This window comes from Malurus melanocephalus, unplaced genomic scaffold, assembly GCF_030028575.1.
Source record: "Malurus melanocephalus ecotype Western Australia unplaced genomic scaffold, MMel_1.1 scaffold_3, whole genome shotgun sequence".
Classification (NCBI taxonomy): Eukaryota; Metazoa; Chordata; class Aves; order Passeriformes; family Maluridae; genus Malurus; species Malurus melanocephalus.
In genome coordinates, this window is record NW_026623235.1 from 1,480,130 (window position 1) to 1,504,087 (window position 23,958).

Below are 23,958 nucleotides of genomic sequence, written 5' to 3' on the forward strand. Positions count from 1 at the left end.
ATGGATAGCACACACTGGAGCAGGTTCTTCCCCTAAGAGACTATGTCCAATGGTAAATTCACATCAAAGCAGAAGAAATAAGTAAAAGGGTAGAAATGTCAGAAGAAAAGAGTGAGAAAAGAGGAGGTGCAGAAATGAATTCCTACACTTTGACTTGAACCTCCTGCACTGGCTATCACATCACCAAAGACACAAAGGGTAATCTGTGGAGGAACAGAGGAAGGGGAAGTGCTTGGAATGAAGTTAAGCTTTCAAAAGAGGAGAGGAAGGGTGTTTTTCATAATAATTTTACTATTTGTGTAAGTAGTGTTTTTGTGAGTTTTTTTTTCCAACATCCGAAACAGTCATTACATGTTTTATAATAAGGCCATTTTGCCCTGGACAGTAGTTGAAGAGTGATTTTCTATATCTTCATTTTAACCATGAAACTTTTCACTCTTGCTCTTCCTATTTCCTGCCCTGTTCTACTGTGAGGATGGAGTGAGTGGTGGTGAAAGGGCTTCACTGCTACTGAGGGTTAAACCATGAGCCAAATACACTTGCACAAAATGTGCACCTGTGCAAATAAAATTCGTAAAGCAAGGGAGTGATTGGGTGAAAAATGCCATACAGTGACAGACTAAAATTATGCAGTGTTCTGTCCAGAATCTGGAGCCTGGGTCCTTCAAAATGTGTAACAATAGGTTAAAGAAATTTAAACTATAAGGAATTTGTATTTATGGTTACAGTGGTACAATATAGCAAATATTATGTTTCAAGGAGGGAACTCAAAAGTTACAGTCAGGCTATGCTAATTAAGAAGCAGAAGGAGCAAGAATTTAACACATTTATTACTGTGTACCACAGTGATAATACAAGCTACTGAAAGAATTAATAGATACCTTCTCAAAAGTAATACAGAAGCTCTTCAAAAGAAAAACGAGAACTTGTACTACATGGCATTTTGCAATACTTCTTTAATTTTTATTAGTTGTCTGGTTTTCAGAAAATTTGTATCTGAACATCAGTGAAATAAAGGTTTGAAATAGTCTGTACAAAAAAGGCTAGTTATCTCTAATTGAAAAAAATTAAGGTTACAGTTCTCAAAAAACTTGAAATATTTTGTGCTATGCATTTTTGTTTATTTTCTAAATGTAAGGATTTATTTTCTAAATGAAAGGATTTTAATATATCCTATCCCCACATGTGTTCATGGCAGCATTTGAGAAACCTGGTCTAGTTGAAGACTCATGGCAGAGGGATTGGAACTGGATGATCTATAASGTCCCTCCAACCTAAAYCATTGTATGATTCTATGATACTCATTTAATTTCCTTGCATTCCCTCCTTTAGTCTATCATTAACCTACCAGAAGCTATTCATTTCCTATTATCTGACTATGTGTTTTCTAATTTCCACTATCAGGATTATTTTTTATTGATCATAAAGCTTGAGTACACACATTTAATTCCTTTACATACTGAATTTTTTGGCTGCCCACATTAGAGTTGCAAAGGATATTTTCTTCATTTTAAGCATGGTTGGCTACCACAGCATTTGACAACTTAGTACTGAGTACACTTTAACATATATTCAGCAATATACCATTAAAAATTAAATGAGTAAACCAAATAATAAAATCCCCATGATATAATCACTACATTTTTAGATAGCAAAGAGAAATAGAAGACACACAGCATATTCAAATCTCCCACACCTACCAACTCACACACGTTTCATGTGTCTTGCTTAAAACACATTTTTGAAAGTAAACATAATAGCTCTTTCATTAGCTATTACCTCACATTTTTGGCAGGAATGCATGTGTGTGTACCATGAGACATGGTTTGTTCTTCTTTTCTCACTAGCTGAAAATGAATAGCTCAACAATCCAAACTGTTTCATTAAACCACCAAAATAGTTATCACATGGTTTCTCAATATGGGGTAGATTTAACAGAGTTCCTACTTTCTATCTTTTAACAGTCCCATAAGTTAGCAACTTCCTAGTAAAGAGTGGGTTTTATCATATGTGGCATGAAAGATATCATGCAAAAAATGAGTCAGTGCTTTTTATAAGCCATTATAGCATCCTTGAAGCCACAGTAAGAAAGCTTCTTTCATGTTAAGTTCACTCACATAAGAATACAATTCCAGAACCTCTATGAACCCAGGAAGTCCAAATAAAGATATATAATACCTGCTGAAAATAGAAATCAATTTTTTTCTGTGCTTATATAGAATATTCTATCTGAGGTAATCACCCAGAGTTGTAAAATTTGCTATTATCAAAGATCAAATTAAAAACATTAGTCATGCTTTTGTTAATTGTAATTTTTACACAAGTTTTTACTTGACTAACTTTATCAGATTCTGCCAAACTTCATGTAACTAATCTCTTCCTATGCTAAATTTTCTATAAGAAACTATAAAATAAATTCCTGGACTAAATCTTTTCAGAAATGCCATAATTACGTTTTTCATCAGATAAATGGAAAAAGCACAAGAACATAAAAAGGGTTACTGTTCCCTGAAGATCCATTGATACACTGTGGATATTGAAAAATATTATTTACAGTATTACCATACACTAATGACATTCCGTTTTCATTAGCACTTCATCATTAGAATGACCTTGTTCCAAACAGTGATATTCCCAGAATTATGCTTCAGATGCTTTCACTCTTACTCAAAATAAATACTTGTTTTTAAGAACAGTGGGCAAAAATCTTCCAGGTTAATTAAACTTTTAATAATGCAGAGCATTCCAGAATAGATAGTAAGAATAGTGATTAAATGCTACATTAGTAAACAGAAACTTACTCACTGCTTTAGAAACATGACTTGTACAACTGTAGAGTCAATTATAGAATTAAATGACAAAAACATTATTTCTGCTACTGTTACACAGTATTTTTCAGAATAATAGAACCATTTTAAAAGCTACGTACTTGCACTGGTTAAAGTAAAGCACATACCTCCTGCATATTTTTTTTTTTTGGTAGCAGAATTTAGATACATTAAAGAACACACTGCCCTTACTTTAATATACTGTAATTGGATACAGCAGGTTGAAATATACCTAATGAGGCTTTTTTTTAAGYGGCCCTCTCTATTTCCTACAAGTTCAGGCACTATTTTTCCTAACAAATATAGTTACAACTGAAAATTTATTTCCTTAAATGTACCTTGGTAGTGAGCACTAAATCCACGGTATCGGTGATTGCTGTCTGTTACAAAATGTAGTCTGAGCCAGTTTTTGTTGCTTATAACTGGAGGAGGTATATTCATTCCAGAGAGCCTGAATTAAAACACAAAGATAAAAAATATTATTAAAATATTTCAAAATTATCAGAAAAACTTTTATATTCAAACTAACATTCATTGGCATGGCCTCTGTGGAACTTTTTAGTTAGTAGCATTTTAACAAGCATGAACAGACAAAATCGTACACTATGCCTGACCAAGTGATGTGATACAAATCTGTCCTAAGCAAGAAACTACACAATCATGTTACTGGTCAGGCACAGCAGTGTCAAGATGGAAATACATGGCACTCAGGCTAGAAAGAATTTGTGTCTACGCAGGTCAGATAGTGGGCTAGACAGAACATTGCTCTAGGCACCAGGGAAAGGATTGTACACTGCGAGTTTCACATTCAAGATGTGGAAGAGGTTATGCAAACCACTACCTAAAACCATAAAACAGACATGAGATTTTCAAGAGAAAGTAATTTTCTATATTCGAGGTATAAAGAAAAAAGAAATATTCCATCACTTGAGTGAATTTGAAAGTTAGTTATTAGATGTACAAAAAGAGTAGSGAATTCTAGTGGATTTAGCCCAGCTAGCAGCCAAGCACCATACAGCTGCTCACTCCCTCCCTTCCCTGCCTGCAACAGCAGTAACAGGACATAACAGGATGAGCAAAAGCAAGAAAGACTCTTTCAAAAGACAGTTTAATAAGTGAAGAGTTGAGAAAAAAACCCAAGTGATAGGAAGCAATCATTCACCACATTCCACAATTAGGCCAATCAAAAYGGTCTCCAAGCAATGATTGCCCATCTTTCAGCTTCTCTATTTTTTAACACTGCTGACCATGAAGTTATATGGTATGAAATATGCTTTTGATCAATTTGGGTCTGTTGTTTAGTTTTTTTCCCCTTCCCAGTATCCTGCCRATTCCTGCTCTACTCACTATGGGGACAGAGGAGAGAGGAAAGAAAGTTTTGCAGGAGGCAATACATTGTTGTACTATCAAATCTGGTTCAGTCACAAATCCAAACGACAGCACCATATGGGCTTCTATGAAGACAATGAACTATGAGCCATTAGACTCAGTAGACAAAATTACCTGCATTTTTTATTGTTTTGGTTTTCTGTTTGTTTTTTTAACATCAGTATACAATTCTAGTAGTCTATTGACTTGCTTATTGGGAAAGCCTAAATTTAAGTTCTTTTTTGTTTTGTTTTGGGSATTTTGTTGGGATTTTCTTTTTAAACTTTATTTTTAGATGCAATGTCATGTTAGAAAGAAGGTGAATAAAGTTTAGATAAAAAAATTCTTCCATAAAGCCAGTAATTCAAGAGACATTTCTCAACAAAACAAGAAAGKTAAGTCACATCTTCAGGATGTCAACATACTTGCCTATGTCCTTCCATTTAGTTTTAGACATCTCTTCCCACAGTTAAAATAAAATACTAGCCGACAAGTATAACATTTTATATTCAGACATCGAGGATTTTTATTTTATTTTGAGAAACATTGTACTCATAATAAAGCAAGTAATTCTGAAGTGATTTTTTAAGTGGRATAAAACCCCAAACCATGTTTGTATAGGAACCATTCTGTGAGAAAGACTTTTGAAATAGTAACAGTCTAGAGGTAGTGTTCTTTTCATCTTTTCCCACGCACTCTACATCAAAATAAAATATGTTTAAGACCACTATCCAAATTTCTGAAACTGTAACAGCCCCCTTGTTCCCTCAGGCAGTAAATGACAAAAGGCTTGACTGACACCATAGGCTATTAAAACTCCTTCAAATACTTGCAAAAGAATGGGTTTATACTATGGAAACACGTTAGTTCATCCAACTCATTGCAGTTGAACAATACATAGAATCTTAAGTTTTTAAGCCTATGAAATTGACTTCAAATCCTAGATCCAAAAAATCTGAATGATGAAGTTAAAAAAAAAAAATAGTGCTATAAGATTGCAACAGGATGTGGTGAATGCACATTGCTCTGTATCAAATAAAACCAGAACTGCTTGGAATATGTATAAAGTGTAAGAGGTAGAAGCCTAAACCTTTCAATTAGAAAACATCAAATATTTCTGCATTTTCATTGTGAATTTTAGAAAGAAACACACTTTCTAACAGCCATAACATTGCTTTAGTTGCTACAATTTTTTTTGTTACAAATTTATGAAGCATATTTTAATTTGAAGCCTGTTTTTTGGAAGGTACAGGTATCCTTTTTGGTACAGCTATTTCTCTGTATAAGAACATTACCCAATGATGCTAGAGGAAACAGTTCTTTTATTTAAATTCTCACTCTAAAATTAATTGTTAGCCACTATAGAGATAGAGGCAACAACCTTTCACTGACTGCATGTTTTAGAATAAACCTATTWCTGCAAGAGGTCTTACAGAACAATTGAAACAAAGTAAGGCAGTAAAACACATTTCCTAACACCTATTTTGACTCATATATATTGTGCCTATTCTCTTTAATAATCACAAAACTACATGAAAAATAAATTCCAATAAGTTTATTGTCCAAGGCATGAGAAAATGTCACCTTAGACATTTAAATTTGCTCACAGTAAAAGAATAATTCTGTTTCTAAAATAGCTAAAAATCTAATTTACATATCAAATCAGGTATCTATTAATACATGTATCTTAATATCTATGCTGACCTCTACCTGAAATCACAATACCTACAATCTGATTTTTATAGTTCATGGTTTCTATGGGATTCATCCCAGAAACTAGTTTGTAAATTGACAAAATTTATTCYGTTGATATAACTGCCCCTCTTCTCAGGTCAATTTATCTTCTCAGCAAATTATAAAGCAGTTCACCATTACAATAATACATTGGCAGCGCAACCCACTTCTGTGTCAGCTACTATTCCAAGCATAGTTACCCTGCATCATCTACAATATTTTCCTAAAATTCGAAGTAAAACACCATATCTTCCATAAAGAAAACGCATCTGTCTCATGTTCTTTTATAGTTCAAAAGATGTAGCTCCTTCTCAAGMTACACAGAACCCCACATAGTAAATTTCAGTCAACAGAGAGTAGGCTTCTGTTCTGCAGCTGTCTTTCAGAAACTCYTAGAAATGTTCATGGAGAATCTTGGCTGTGAACCAGATTTAAAATATCTTACCACTATGTGTAGTCAACAGCACTGACTGTTATCTACTGCAACATGTATTTGAAAAGAGAAGTGCTTACAGAAACAATACACCTTTATTGCTAAACAAGGCATCAGTAGAAGTGTAAGACTATGCATCGATGTGCCAGTGAAGTTCCCATTTATGTACTTTATTTGCTTTGTGTGTAAATCACAGTTCACAGAAAAAGTAAGGGACTAGCACTTCTGAGAATCAAAATTTCATTCTTCTTGCCCTTCAATACAACAGCACCCCTCCATTACCTTATTGTATACACTTTTTAGGCAGTACTTTAGGCTAATTCTGATCCAGTGAAGTCAATTAGTTTTTTATTTGCCCYCAAAATTCTAACACATATTTCCCACCTTATGCTGCAAAGTGGAACTTAGGGTTGGGGTGTTTTCTATTTTTAATAGCATAGTGCACATCCCCTATTTCTTCCAGAGAAGGAATACTATACACTGACTTTTGTATTTGAAATATATACTGTCAGACAGCTAAAATCTTGAAAASTAATTGAAACATTTTTATTTTGTTCATGTAACAAACTAGCTTTAATACTAAAAATCATCTAAAACTACAGTTCTTACAACCATATTGTCACTGATTGTCACAATTGTCAGTACACAGTTTATCATGATGTCATGCAAGTCTTAATGTAGGTATTCCATTTCTCCAAAAATACTCCAAACAGAAAAAAAAAGTGTTGCTTTTTAAAAAATATACAATAAAGTTTTTCCAAAAACTTTTAAATTAAGCATATAGTCTCTATATTTCCTCACATGACAGCAGATTCATAGAAATGGAATTAATCAAAAAAGAAATTAGAGGTTGATACCACGTCTATAAACTCATCCTAATGCTACCAAAACCTCAGGCTAACAAAGACTTATATCTTAGCATGACTAAGTGCATACATAGATCTCATTACTTATACATGTGCACTACAAAATGCAAAATGCTTGTTTTGATGCAAACTGCAGCTGTGTATATTCTTTCCCAATGGTATTATTTGCATGTTGAAATAAAACTATTGTATAAAAAGCTTTGATTAAAAAAAGGCAAATTATCACACATTTTGATAAGACCTATTGAGTATTATGTTCATATATGTGCTACTGAGGCTAATTACTTACACAGCACAATACACTACCAAATAGAGTAGCCACCTGTCCCTTGAAAGGAGACAAAAGACATACCCAATAGAACAGTACCTGATCAATGACCTATCTGGTTTGATTAAATTTTGCTTAAACTAGGCAGTACTTGTATTAAACACAAATTTGMACTGTCAACTACTTACAGCTTATTATATCTCCTATACTTGTATACAACATATAATGATTAGCAATTTCYAGCTTCCTTTCCTTTGTTCTCCATGTTCTCTCTGCCTTGATCCCATAAAGCAACAACTCGTATCACCCTTCATAATAAAAATCTTTTACRAAAGGATCCACCCCACAATGTAGACCTGAGGGCACAAGATAAAAACTCAGGTCTCTCATTTAATAAATCCAGATCTGTTTAGAAACAACCAGTTGCACACTGGAGAAGCAAAGCTAGGGACAACTGAATATTTAATACRTTACTTGATTTGAAAGATCCTGAAGGATTTAATGATGAGTTAACATATTCCTTCTGTTACATCAACCCAGTTTTGTAAGATGCTCACAATGAAGTTCAGACACTAACCTAACTATTAATCTCTTTGTCAAGCACTAAATGAGTAAGTATTTTACATGACTAGGCATACCAATATTTTTTATGTTTCCAATTTCAGTGATGAGATTAATGCATCTTAATGGCAGTCATTACAGATGTGAATGTCTGTTGCATGACAGGTTTGGGTATTGGCCTTTTTTTTTCCTGGAAATGTTCTATCCAAATTACATTAAATCATTTCAGAGCAAGGACACTGCTCTGATACACATTGTCAAAAAGAAAAAAAAAAAAGTCACCAACTTCTTGTATTTCTTACAAAATCTATTTGAAAGAACTCAAGATCTTTTTTGAGGATATCTAGTAAATATTAAATGCTAATAGATATTTTCAGTTATCTTTGGGTAACAACAAAGGTCAACAAGATGGATAACTGCCTGCAAATTTTGCCTCTGTGTAGCATTTCCAATATGAAGTATTTGAAGAGCTGTGGTTTTCCTAGAATTTTAATTGCAGCTTACATTTTTTGCAGTATTAATACATATAATGTTGGCATATCTGCTTTACAGAAAAAGATTTAATGATATGTCTCTGTGACAGAAGCATGGAACTTCTATGTAAGTTGAATTTTTCATTTAATTGTATGTGTGAAATTCAAACTGCMGGTGGGTTGCATCAGGGCTGCTCTTGTGCATGCATTCAGTACACTCACTTCATKAATTCTCTGGATAATTAAGGAATTGTCCATCTCATGAGATAATGGACTGGCTTCAGAAATGAGACTAATTTGAAAGATAATTACAAAATCAAAATAAGCAAAGTGTCTCATCATTTCAAATGATGAAAACAAGAAATAACACAGAAGAGAAAGAGTAACTTGGAAATACAATAAGCATATAAATAAAGAAAACAAAAGAGGAACAGGGTTGAGTTATTCTTCTGCCTTGTCATAGTTCAGTGTCCAGTCATAAGGAATGACAGAACACATCTGTCCAAGAAGAAATTAAACAGTAATAATTCAGTCTTTAAAGAAGAAAGAAGACTAAGTCTTCTCTTCCTAAAGAAATGGTAAATGTTCATCAGARAAGTAAAGGGAAAATATCCAAAAGAGTCTAAAATCTAACACTCTACTAGCAGTTTGAGGGTAATATAWAACCCAAGTTTCAAGTAGTTACAAAGTTAGTAAAAGACCTAATTACTATGGTCAGTTCTGGTAATATTTTCTATAGTGGGACTGAGCATTTTATGTATCTGAGAACAAAGACACTCACAAGTTTGAAACTATATTAATTKATGTTTCCATATCTCAGAACTGCAGCCAACTGAATGACAAAAAGCTGGATTTTATTTTTAGAACAGTAAATTACCAGACCTCAAATTTAGCCTTGCGAGCTATTTAGAACTAAACTAAGGGTTTAGGTTGAAACTCCACTGCAATCACTTATTTNAAAAGAAAACTCAAATAAGCCAATGTTTGGGAAGAAGAGGAAGAAAGTTCTACATTATTTAACCTTGAAAAAAATACTTGTTCAGTAAAGTACTTTAATCATCTATTGATTAATTTTAGAGTTATTCATCTAGAGAGATAAAAATAATTCACCCTATGACTTTTTGTCAAGTACATTATGCTGTCTGAAAGACCAAAAAAAAGGTCTTTGTTTTAAAAATGTCAGTGTTGAAATATACGAAAGCTTTGTCTTTCCTTTGCAATGCTGGAAAAAGTTCAATTTTGGAGTAAAGTTGCTGTCATATAAAATAACTCTATGGGAAGCCTTTGTATGATTGTTCAGGACTGAATAAAGGTCCAAGTGTTGATTAATGAAAGTCTGTAGTACTGTCAGTATGAAGTGCTGAAGTGCCAAAATTGAGAAATACTTTTTAACTTCAAAAGTTGATTGCAGCCTATAAAGCCAGATGTTCATATGTCAAAGATTTTCCAATTAATCTCTTGACTTGGCAGAACAAAAAAAGTATGAGGAAAGGTAAAAGGAGCCTTCTAAACACACAGATGTTAGCCTATGATACATGCAATCTTGTCTCTGTGATATAAGTAACACTGATGGCCAGTGTTGTGTCCTGACTGCCTGCAGGCTTAGTATGAGCTTCTGATTTTCATACAGATGTCAGGGTCTTAGAAGGAATTRTTCTTCATAAATATGATGAAAGTATCTTATATACAAAGTGATCTCACACAACTCACAACTTACAACYCACAACTTACAACACACACTTACAACTCACAACTTCCCTAAGCAAATCATGGAAATAATATAAATACATATCAACTTCATCTGGGCTACACATAGTGGTTAGAAATGGGTTTTTCCACCACACAAGCTGTGGCGAGTTGCACACACATCTCCTTGGTGTAACTGGTGAGACTAAGCATGCTCAGGGCAGTCAGCAAAGAGCAGAAGCAGCCAAGTCTGAAGCTATGATAAGGTGGACACCAAGAGCTGTCCTAGGATTTATTTTTCCTTGAACATGTTAAAGCAAACTCTCTCTTTCAAGAATCTGAAATCTGAGGGCCTTGGCTGGAGAGTTGAGCACCCTGGACAGGTGTAAAGATGAATGGGACTACCTGAGCATTTTCCATGGAATTCTGCACATTTCTTCCCCCTATTTCCACAGCTAAGCTAAATAAAACTAAATTGAATACAGACCTGTATGTGACCAATACTTCTTGGGTGACAGTCAAGCTGTATAACTGGGACCATTATCTGTRAGAGACTTACATAGTTAACCTTGCCTAAAATGTAGCCATATTCACTTTTTGAATCAGCTGTTTTCAATTCTGGATAACAAACTTATACTTACAAGTACTGCTGAATAGGAGAAGGAACCTTGTTCTTGAGTCTTTCTGGTAAGCATTAATAAATTAACTAAACTAAAACCCTAAAAATTTCACAATTTTATGTTCTGCAAGAGTATTTGTTTCACAAAATCTTGTTGGGACAGAAAAGAATAGCCTAATGTCAAAATTTATTATTAGTCCAATTAATKCTTTAATAGACTAACAGTCTAGATATTGAGAAGTCTCATTAATTCTACCAGTAACTTCTCTAATTAAAGATTTTTTTTTTCTAATATCAATCTTTTTTTCCTGGTGTTTTATGTTCAAATTTTCAGTGTTCCTCTGCGTCCTAAGAGGAGCACTTCATTCTTTCCCCAACAAAAAGGAAAAAAATTATGAGTGAGTCCTTCTGCCCCTTTACTGTGCTCTGGTGAGGCCCCACCTGAGTACTGCATCCAGCCCTGGAGTGCCCAGCACAAGAAGAACATAAAACTGTTGGAGTGAGTACAGAGGGTAGCCATGAAAATGATTAGAGGGGTGAGGTAAGACTGAGAGAATTGGCATTGTTCAGCCTGGAGAAGGAAAAACTCCAGGGTGATTTAATTGTGGCCTTTCAGTACTCAAGAGGAGCCTACAAAAAAGCTTGAAAGGAACTTTGACAAGGGCATCTAGTGATACATGAAGAGAGGCATTAAACTAAAAGAAAGTGGGTTTAGATTAGATATTAGGAAGAAATTATTTACTGTTAGGATGGTGCGGCACTGAACCATATTGCCTAGAGGAGATGTGGATACCCCACCCTTGGCAATGTTCAAGGCCAGGCAGATCTGAGTAACCTGGTCTAGTGGATGGTGTTGGAAGAGCTGAGTGTTTGGAACTAAATCATCTTTAGGGTCCGTCCAACCCACACCATTCTATGATTCCAAGACCTGTATCTGGAGATCATCATGATACAACTCTCCTTCCTCAGTCTTGAATCATCCTTGGGTTATCTGATGTATCCTWAACAAAATCTTCTCTTTCCCATTGGTTCCCAGCTTTCTTGAGACCCTTTTAACATGTGCAGCAACTCCTTAGGGTTGTCRAATCCTTGGTATACATGATAGTCATATAGTTATTTGACCAGTAGGCAAACAAGCTAAAAACAATTCAGGTCAAGGCACTTCAGAAGAATCCCAAGACAATCCAGCTGTCAGATCAATAGAAAACCACAAAAGGCCTATGGCCACTTCCCATAATAAGGCAACACTGACTGATTTATCAGTCACTATCAGTATGTCCACATTCACACTAAAGAAACTTGAAGGCACTGGAAATAAGAAGCAAAGAGTACCTCTCCATGAAGGTAATTCTCATTTAACTTTTTTCCCTAACCCTTACTATTTCATGTAACTAAAGTAATTAGAATGAAAACCACATATATGTAGTCAAACTGGTAAAAGACTCTAATTGTATTTTCTGTACAGCATGAGGGGAAATCGGCATGCAGCTCTGGATGGAGATAAAGTTTAAAATGTAAGTCAAATTACTCCCACTCTGCAGCAAAATTAAAAACCCCATGGGTCTTATTAGGAAAAAATACTTTCAGAATCTGAGTTTTCCTGAATATCTGCCACTCCAGTTACTCATATTTAGGTCTTACATCAAAATGCAAATATATTTTAGAAGAGTTGTTCCTTAACATTAGAATAAAAATTCAAAATGCTGTCATGTTAAGCCTGAGTCAGTTATGTTATTTCGTCTTTTAAGGGTAATAATAAGACAGTCCTGAAATGCCTTTAAAGAACAACTCATCAATACAAAGAGGAAAAACATTAAACAGCTCAATTCAAACTACAGGTGATCTTTTTGTGAGACTTCACCTTTTCCTGTTTCTTCCCTGTGAAAATATATCAAGGTAGATACTGAAATCTGCCAGAAAAGGCTAATTTTACTGCATAATTTGAATATARTTGTAGTCAAGGAATCCATGCACATTACTCACAGAACCATTCACTTTAGTTTCCTCCTTATATGGAAGGTAGATTAATATTTTCCTCAGTTATGTATTGTGCAAGAACTTTCTTCTATATTTCAAACATTGTGTCTTCTAATTATTCTGGATCTATCACAGTAGATACTTAAATTTTTTACCTGATTACATCTACCTGTAATGACTTTTCCCCATTCTTCAATATATCTGTAAGATAATAAATTTCTTAATAATTTTACAAAACTTTAACTTCAAAGTATTTGACAAAAACAAAAAAAAAAAAACCAGTACCATCCTTTAAATACTACTACTGCTACTAGTAATTGTTGTTATTGTTATTGGGGGGGGGGTTGTTTTTTTTNNTTTTTTTTTTAATTTCCAACACATAGATAATATCTTGTTCTCCTTCACAAAAATCCAAGACTGATCAGAAACTGCCTGGGCTGTAAGGACGCACTCTTGACTCTGACTAGTCCTGCCTGGGGACTCCATTAAGCCTCTGCCTTGGACCCAGGAATCCCATTCCAGCTCAGCCTAAGACTRCTCCAGTTCTGTCCTTGGTCACCTCTGTTTGACCAGGCTCTTGGAGGGATCCTGGACCTGGTTTATCACTTACCACCTTGGAGGCTGTCAATTGACTCTAAGTCCCTGACTGTGACCCCTGTGTTCAGTCTCTGCAGGACTTCATATCATAGGTGAGTGAACAGTGAGTGTGGCCTGTGTAACCTGCAGATCCCAGTAGCCCTCAACTTATTCCTGCTACTCCTAGATAAAAATAGAGTTTAAATCTCCCTGCTCTAATAATTAAAACTGCTTTTATGACAATTTATCTCATTTATACACTATAAATGTACTGTTGTTCTGTTTACTTCATCATACTGCTCTTTTCTGTATTTGTAACATTCATATTCAAATGATCTCYGACTGCATTTAGAGAAACCTTTCTCATATATTTTTAATAGAGAATTTTTAAGATGTTATGAAAAAATCGAATGTGATAATATACAACTCCATCACTTTTACTTCACAGACCTGTGTCTGCATAGAATGTCTTTAAAACTAAGGACCAAAGCTTTGAAACTATCTCAGTAAATAAGGGGCAGGATAGCTCACATTTAGCCTATTAGATAAGAATTAAAAAAGGGAGAAAGGAATTGGGGATGTAGCATCAGCAAGCATGCAGGACACCTCATTTTGAGAAAAATTACTTTTACACTTTACCAGATTTTAGAGTCTAATTCCAGATTTGGTGGTACTTAATTAAAAAACCTCCAAAGTGAACAATTAAGAACACATGATCTATTTCTGGTATATATGACTGGGTGAGATTTACTAATCTAAACCGTTTACCTTTGAGGGTAGTGTCAAAGGAGGGACTTGAGATAGAAACTGTGAGACCTGGAGGATTGCATTGGGTGGTAAGGTTTTCATAGAAGGACTGGCTACAGAGGGGGCTTCTGCGAGAAGCTGCTGGGAGCTTGCCCCTACATCCAACACAACACATGCCACTTGGCTGCAAGATGGATCCATTGTGGGCCCATCAGTGACAGTGGAAACACTGGGATAACACGTTTAGAAAGGGGAAAAAATGTTGCACAAACACAGCTGGAAGAAAGGAGTGACAATCTGTCAGCAAAACAGCTCTGCAAACACTAAGGCACTGAAGAAGGASAGAGCCTCGTGCCCAGAGTTTTGGAGCAGTTTCTTCTGCACCCTGCGGTGAAGAGCATGCTGAGGGAAGCTGTCCTCAGAAAAGAAGTGCACAAAACACTGAAGATCTCCTTCTCTAACCTGAGAAAGACATGAAAATCCCAGCAGYTGAAGTCAAAGATAAAAAAAATACAAAGTGTATTTTTCCCTCCTAATTTTGTTTTGTTTTTTTTGTTAGCCCCCCACCCCCCAAAAAATTGGTGAGTAACTACTAGAGCAGATTTTAAAAGAGTTAGGTTTTTCACTTAGGACTTTTAAGAGAAGACTGCAGAAGATTGGTTATTTCATTTTTTTAAAATTAGCACAGAAAAGCAAATGAAATGCACAAGACTCTTTATTTACAGGAGGGGGCACTAGATTACCCACTGGTTCTTTCTGGCACGAAACACTGTACCTACACACATTGAATCTACATATGCTAAAATATCCAGAAAAAAACAAGGACATAGTTTTTCAGTGTAGAAATAGAAATATTATATGAACAACTTTAAAAGACAACATTTGTGCCAAATCTTATGGAAAATGATACAAGGAGTTTTTGTTTCTTAATTTGAAGCAYAAGTGTATAAATTATTTATGTCAATCCTTAATACACAGGTGTGTGTAAAATCACAATTTATATATWTTTTTTTTTCTAAAACTAAATGCTCAGAAATGAGCATATGCTTTGAGGTACCACTGCATGGGTCTGACTGCTAGCCACCTGCTGCTTCCAGTAAGTCAGCCTGTGAACAACCCCCRTCACAGCATTTTCACCTCTCCATGCTTTGACACTGTATCTGAAATGAATCTTTGTAGTTTATTCCAAAGAAGGCTCCACACACTCTGTTTAATAGAGGCTGTACTGAAAATTTAAAGAGAAATGAATGTCTAAAACTAAGAATTAATAAAACTAGAGCTTTCTTATGAACTAAGAAAAATATATATGATTCTCCTGAATACTATAAAATCCCGATCGAGTACTTTTAATTGTGGATAATTAATATTACTATAAATCAAAAGATGATTAATAATTGGAAGGATTTCGAATTGATTTTTCTATATCAATCTCTGTAATTTAAAAAACTTCTTGGATTCAAAAGTCTTAAATTTACAGCTGATAAAAGCACAAGCATTTTAAGTAAACATTTGTGCCTTAGAATGCAAAGGTAATATTTTCATTGTCATATAAGCTATATAATTTGTTCTTAATCCTCTTGTCTTTGCCTCTCTTTCTGCCCCAAAAAATGAACAAAGTAGACCTGCTTAATAATGATGGATTTTATACAGAATAAAAGATATTATTATATTTATTTTTAATAAAATTAATGGAATTGCTCAAATATATACTAATACATATGAACGTTTTCCTAAAGAACAAAAGGAAAGTTTAGAAAATTTACCAGTATTGTGTGGTTTTGGAATGAAGTAGCTTATATTCTAGAAAATTCTAGTGCCCTACTTGAACAGCCAGCTCATTATGCAGATTTTCCTGATTAGAGTAGATTTTTAGAAAGCATCCCTTTACCGTATAAATAGTTACTGCAAAAACTGAAGTTGCCAAACTAAATCTTTGTTCATGATATTTGACTGGAAAGTGATATGTTCTAAATTATGCAGTAAAAAGTTCTAAATTATGCTAAAATATCTTGTATCAGAGTCTATTATCTATTAAATTCTTGTATGATGCCTTTACTGATATTAGTGGTAATGAGATAATGTTATCTGAGTGTTCTGACTCTCCTGATACATCTGAGTTGTAGAGTTTGCAACTACTCGCATCTAATAACTGATAGAAGATACTAGGTCACTAATTCACATGCTATAAATTAAGACTGACCTTTAAAGTATCGACTTAAAAGAATGTGATTACTAGAAAGACAACCAGACATGAGCAGGTGAAAGCAAGTTTAGGCTCTACAACCATGTCCACATAATTTAGTCCCAACCTTTAATACCCATCCTAGCATGACACACYGACAAATGTTGGCCCTACTGAGCTACACCACCACCTGATAATTTAATATTATTTCAAATGCTTTTTTACTTCTTTTATCAAGATACACTAGGGAATACCTAATTATGAAAATATTTGTGTTAACTGATAATTCAGTTTTAAAGGCTGTGTAAACATCAAGTATCATTTACATTTGTAAACAAAAGTCAATGGACAACATTTTCAGCTACTTAAGAATTCAATCATTTCCAGCATCCTTATTAACCCTATCRGCAACTTATGAAGGCTGTATGCTAGCATACATTCAGGGCATACGTTATAACAATTTACTTTTGCACACAAAAAAAACATATGCACACAAAGACACACTGTCCAATAATTTTTCTTATGACTATTTGTCTGTTTTGTGTCTTGATGCATTTATCCCTATTAATCCTCTGAGTTGGTATTTACCCCTTATTTGATATTTACTACAATGTCTTCTTTATTTAGTCTACAGTATTTTGTACATGTCTGAGGTAAATTTCAAGTGTTAGTTTACTTTTATTTATCAGCATTATTTTGAAGTATATCACTGTCCTTTAAAGAGCCTGCAACCCTTCACAGTGCAGGGCCATTAATGATATTTATGTATAATTCTTCTTCCACTATCTAAGATATTGCAAAAATATTTAACATTACCAGGCCTAGAATTAATCCATGTAASATGCAACACACCATGAGATACAGAGACTAACTAGTAACTATTCTTTGTGTGCCTTTTCTCAATTAAGTACACCAAATACTTAGAGACAACACTGAGTCTTTTTACTACTAGTTTGTAATTTTAAAAAATGGCTCCTAAAAAGAGTTAAATTTTTCACKGAGTTATTTTTCATCACTTAGTCCATTATTTTTCTAGGGTTCAGAGCTGTCTCTGCTACAACATCCCACATGTCTCTTTCCTTTGCCCTCTGTTATTTTCTTTTCACTGAGGAACCAATTTTTMTTGTTTTCTCTTTACTTGTAATGTAGTCACAAGCTCTTTCCATCATCATTTTTATATCCTTTGGTAATTGTAATTCAGCAACTGTGATAGCCTTTCTTACTGCATTCTTAAAGCTTCTTAGTATTTCATGCTTTTATTCATTAGTCATGTGGTTCTTTTCTCACCTTTTGCAAAATTTCTTTCTGCTCTGTATAACTTTATGACTGCACCAGGAGCTTTAAAGGTCTCTTATTATGATTTATATCTTTCTTTTGAAATAGTATAGTCTGTTATTATATACTTGATATATTCACTTCCACTTACTGCCAGATCTCCTGTGGATTATATTAACCCCTTCTTTTTGAAGTTGTTTTGGTAAGTTTTTTAATGTCTGATGTCCTTTTCCTTAGTACTGATGTCTGTTTACCCATAAATAGTAATAAAATTTTRTTCAAACTGACTTAATCCTTCATATTTGTAGACAAATATTTTTTTTTTTGCATAAAAAAGAAACAAAAATCTTTTTTTCTAAAAACTCAGTATGTCTATATAATGTCATTCTGCTCTTTCAACTGATCTGCTGATCAATTAAATCCTCCTTTTCATCAAATAGTATTTTACATGTATCTGACCATTTTTCAGAATACAAAGAAGGCCTTGCTCTTCTAGCTTTGCTCTTCTAATTTAACATTTAATATTGGCAACACTGGGCTTTTTTTTTTTTTTTTTTGAATGCAGATAAATATTAAAATATAATAAGAAAGGATGTATCATTTTTGGTTTTGCTTAGCTCAATGCAAACAAATATATATACCTGATATTTTAAATAGTACCTCCCTTTTTGTCTATTTGATTTAGTACCAAAAAAATATAAATTATTTAGGTGGCTGAATATTATTCTCCTCAATAGCATCCTACCCAAACTCTGAGTTCTTTCAGGTTTAATTGCAGATTTCACAGTGTTTGTTCCTAGATCTTTTTTTTTGGATGGAAAACACATATACATATTCTCTCAAACAACCCAGTTGGTTGTATCAAATGGTTTTTAATCTGAGAACCACAACACATTCTCCTGCCACGAATTCTGAGCCACTAAAGTTTAAATCTATGTCCTAGGCTTCCAGGGGAGGCCAAAGGAAAATCACAGACCAGTAAYAGAGGATACATTACAAAGGCATCTGGATTCCACTGGGTAAACTGAACAAGGTTACTGAAACCACCAGATTAATTTTTTACTCTTTTCTTGCATCAGTAGCAAGCTCTGGAAAAACTAAGAGAAAAAGCAATACTAAATAAATCAGGCTTCTATTTAATTCAAGTTGCATCACTTTCTAAAAGCAACACATACTTGAAATTTCAAGTTTGGGGATTTAAGCTTTATTTCTACGTACTGAATCTTTCTAGGAAAGAATAGTACAAAGTACTGCTATATTTCACCCAAAATCACCAAAACCAAATGGAAACGTAACATTTCGGTGACACTCCCATTTATGTCTATATACGCCTGATGCATAGACCACAGTAAAAAAAAATAATTTCCAGCCCACGTAGCAAAGCTATAGCTGCCTCATTAGCAAAGTTTTCAGTATAAACATWACTTTAGCTACCTAGTTTAAATCCATTAACATGGATGGTGGAAGGTCTTGCTAGTAGATTCATTTGTAATTCAAAGATAAATGAAAAAATAATACTCTAAGGACTGTTAGCCTTTGCTTCTGTAATAATCATCTCTCATATCTCTCCCACAGGAGCTGAAGTCTTCTTTAAATTGCATTCAACACTGCAGCACTTCCTTAATTTCACCTTATTACAGAACTCCCCTTTAATTATTAACTCTGTGGAAAACACACAACTCAAAAGTAACAAAAACATAAACAAGCAAAGATGCGTGCATTTTAGGATTGACTCTCAGGTTCTATAAGTTATACAGAACTGGAAAGTATTGTTAAAAAGTTGGAAGCTTCAGTTCAGAATTGGTTTGTTTTTTAATTGAAAGACACAGTGTCGGTTACTAAACAGAAAATAAGCCTTATTCAAACAGACCTTCACCTTGCCCTTAACTTCCCTTAGGACATCCAGGASAGCGCATTCTTGCTCAGCAAATAGAGATGATGGTCAAAGTTTGTCGTCTGACATAAAAAATAATGGGGAAAAGAATTTCTGGAGCAGTGCAATATAGCCACATGAAACATGTCAAAACCTGTTTTATATGCTCCAGGAAGAAAGAGCAYGTACGATGCAGTAGGTAATTTTTCTGAAGATTCAAAGACACTAGTTTGGATCCAAAAAAAAGCTGATCAAGAAATGTGAAGCTGCCAACAACTTACTTATGGACTCTTAGAGAAATGTACATAAAATCTGTTTAGCAAAGAAAGATGAATGGAGTTCACTTAATCAAGATATATCTTCATAAATAAGCCTTTTAGCAGAGGACAGAAAAGTAGGTGGCTAGGAAAAAATCTTACAAAGCAACCATAGAAACTTGACATTTAAAGTATGACTTACATCTTATCATTCATTATGTTTAAACATTAGATAATGTCAGGTGAAATCACAGAATCATAGAATCATCAAGGTTGSAAGACACCTTTAAGATCATCAAGTCCAACCATCAACCCAGCACTGTAATCCCTAAACCACTAAATCATATTCACCCACTGCCAGATCCAGAGAACTGTTAAACACCTCCAGGGATGGTGACTCCACAAGCCCCCTGGGCACACTATTCCATGTCTGACCAACAGTAAAATTTTGCATGGCAAACTGTATGCAGGAGAAATAAGCATACAGTAAATATACAGGAATGGTTTATTTTATTTTTTTTTACTTACTTAAGACCAGGAAACTGTGGGTTGTCACTAGTCACCTACATATTGGATGGCACATAATTATAAAAAATTGTTCTGACACTAATTTGGCATTGCGTTCATCCTTAATACAATGSAATTGCATTAGCAGGTTCAAAGGATGCTTAATGGTTTGTTTTAGTCACTGGTTCAGTTTACAAGTGAATTTGCACCCTAAATAACCTAATGTGATATTCACAGGCAAAACAGATAGACTGTCACAAAAAAAAGCATCAGTTTGTGAAGTTCTGATYAGCCTGTAGGGCCCATATAAATAATGTTTTATCTTGTCAGAATTTATTAATGAATACAAAGGATTTCATTCATGTATTCAAAATATTATACTTTAGACATTGTAGTCTGAGACATAAAAGATGGAATTATGAATGTACATAGTTTACCCAACATACAAAACATACTAAAATTTTAAATTCAGAATCTAGAAAMGAGAGGTTTTTGGGATTTTGTCTTCAGGGATTACTGTTCTCCCACAACAWGCTACTTACTTTTCTGAATAAAGGAAACACGGCAAGGACTCAACATACAAAAAGAAAATCTGAAGTTAAAATTACTCTAGAATGACAACTGAAACAATTATAYGTTAGGGGTTTAGTTCCTTTGGTTTTGAGTTTGTTGTAGAGTTTTTTCCCTGCCTTGTTTTGAGATTTATGCTATCCTAATACACTTTCCCCACCATACAGCTCATGAAGCATAAAATATATTTGTGAGTTCGGCCAAGACAAGAGAAATCAGACTCCCTCACTATTCCAACAATTGCCATCCCGAGACTATAGCAAATGACCACATCAAAGCAAGTGCAGTATCCTGCTGGAATGAGCACATTGAAAGTGCTCCCTGTTAAATCATCACACCATCTTCCTACTTCTAATTTTTTCCCTGAAACTACTGTGAGAGACTTCAAATCATTTCTTGTTTTGCTTTTGTTTCTTTTTATTATGCTTTTTAAGAAGTCATTAGCGAAATCCCCCAGATCTAGACTACTATTTACCTGGCTTCTACAAGACAATTACAAATAAGCTACACTGGAACCAACTAGGCTGCCACACTGAAAGAGGATGAAAGTGACCCATGGAAGTACAAAAGCAGCAGTAAATCTTTCTCTGAGAAGGATGGTGGAAAAAACCAGAGTACTTTCCTTGCATATCAAAATTCAAGAGAACTGTTTTTCAATTTGTTTGTGAATGTTAATAAGACTGTGAAATAATATAATCCTATCTCTGTTGAGAAGAATGTATGCAAAAAGCCCATCCAATGTATAACAGCTCATTTGATAGCTGCTGGTGAATATGTTTCACTCCAGATGAAAATAACTTAATGCATATGAAAAAGTACCATCARACTAATGAAAATATGCAACTTCAGAAATGGCTTAAGAATGTTTTTGCATACTCCTGAACACAGGAAAGGTAAGAATTTAGGACCTGCTTCAGAAAAGTTTCAAGAGAAGTGCATTTAAACACCAGGATCTTTTGCAACAGCAACAATGAAATGCTGTCTTCCTGACATTGTGTACATTAATTAAAATAAAATATCCCACACCATCACAAGAATGCATTAAATTAAGGATACCATAYAAAAAATACAAAGGAAATCAGATAMCTCTGTGAAGTCTCTGCACATAATGTAAAAGGAAAAAGAAATTAAATCTTTGCATGGGTACTGTTACTCAATAATACAAGTACCTGAGAAGAAAACAGATCAGGCTTTATTTTGACAATAAAGTTACTCTACTCCTTGAAGAAATGTGCTTCACTGTTCTCTTCAACTCTTGTGTTTCCTTCTGACTAACACAGGAAGACAAAAAGCTTGGGTTTTACTTCCTGGTGMAGTTCCTTTGTGACTGGGTAAATGCCTGAGCCAACACAAGGGGATGAGTCAGAAATAAAAGTGGGAACACTTTTTCTTTTTCTTTTTTTTTTCTTTTTCAAAAACAGCAACACAGTGGCCATCTAAAGGCTTCATTTGTACCACAATGAGCCAAGAGAATTCTGTGGCTGCATCTGACTCCCTGCCTGATGCAAGTACACACTGGAATTTAACAGATAGGTTTTTCTCTGAGGCTGGACTCCATTATATAGTAATAAATCACACATGGCAGATAAGCTTTAGCTGTTAGTATTACAGAGGAAGACAGGACAATTCATGTCTCTGGTCATATAAATATCCCTATAAGATCAATAGGACAACTTGAGCCTGAGGAAATAAGGTCTTCCACTCATGAACTACAATCGGCCAACCTGCTCAGGAGAAAGGTCATACCACATATGGTCATAAGGAAGAAAGAGAACTTGGGAGATGTTTGGACCTCAAACAGATGTTTGGAAATAATAAATTCTTGTGTGTTGAGTCTGAGTGAAAACAATGATTTCTAAATAAGGCAAAAATGGAAAAGTTTTCATCACATGASGACAGTCAGGAAATCAAGAAAGTTGTCCACACAGTTTTTCAGACTCTGTCTTTGGAGATTTGCAAGACAGTCTGGATAAAGGCCRAAGAAACCTTGCCTCACCTGAGTGCTGAGTCTGCTTTCAGCAGTATATTGGACTAATCAGCTCCTGAGTTCCCTTCCTGCTTATAAAATTTTGTCATTCTGTCTTGTGTTTCCTTACAACCTGGTTATGTGGACACATAAATAACACATTGAATTCCAGGATTAAACTCTCAATTTACACTTTTGGTTGATTTGTATTTCCATGGATATTGCAAGTTCTTAAAGTCAGATTGTCCTTTTGCTAAGCACTTAATCTATTTTTTTTGTAAATGCCACAAAGTAACTCTAGTAAGGTCTCTACAGTAAGGTCTCTACAGTTAAGTGACAGATTATCATCATGTAACTCACGATTGTATGTGTCTATTCTGCCTGAAAAGTTTGAGGMATGTTTGTAACTGCACTTTGAACTACAACCTGAGAAATGAATGCAGAAAACCCCCCCAAAACAGGGTACTCACTATGGAAGGGCCTTCTATGTCCTCAGAAACATATAAGAACAAATAGGACAAAATTACACAGAGAAGCCTCGGCCTCTACTGTTAAACATATGAGTTGATATCTTATTCCTCYCTTAGATTATTTTTTTATATGTTTCAGTCAGAATTTTGAGAGTACCAGATGTAAAGTCAGTTTCAAAGTCCTTTTCAGATAATGAYTGCCAAATACAACCACACAATAGAACAATGAAAAACGCCATTAACCTCCAACCATAACAAATTCCCCTCCTAACACCATCATCATGCCTCAATCCTACACATTACAGAATGCATTGTGCTTCTTGGACGGCTCCAAATGACCTCATGGAAAAGCCATAGGTGAAATGCTGAATCACCAAGCAAAAAATTAAACCACAGAAGSCAACAGTAAAGGACAGAAATACCTGGTTTCTATGGAAAGCTTTTGTTTCCAAGAAACCAAAGAACTTCATYTTTGTTCTCGGTCTTGCAGAGAAAGATAAAAGCGATAACACACAATGGACAGATTATCAAAAGCTCAAACCAGACAATATTTTTAGAAATGGAATTCCTCCTATTCCGGATTTTCTGCTCCCTGTGTTCCATATCTAAGCATTATCTCTGTTACATTCTGCTCCCTGTTTTAGAAGGAGAAGACGATTTAGGCACTCCAAAACTTTGGCTGCTTTTTGCAGTGACTTTTTTATTTTTTTCTTTTTTTTTTT

The 23,958-nt window shown here is 34.5% G+C and overlaps 1 protein-coding gene across 3 annotated transcripts in view; it reads right to left on the minus strand.

Moving 5' to 3' along the window:
- The window catches only part of CSMD3 (CUB and Sushi multiple domains 3), a 575,335-nt gene that overhangs the window by 359,151 nt on the left and 192,226 nt on the right, over window positions 1-23,958 (minus strand). For 2 of the 3 annotated variants that reach the window (XM_057367689.1, XM_057367683.1), the window contains exon 6: window positions 3,167-3,279. In XM_057367689.1, the coding sequence (XP_057223672.1) occupies window positions 3,167-3,279 (113 nt within the window). Of the gene's footprint in view, window positions 1-1,981; window positions 1,985-3,166; window positions 3,280-23,958 lie in introns of all 3 variants that reach the window. The other variant, XM_057367675.1, reaches the window with a different exon arrangement.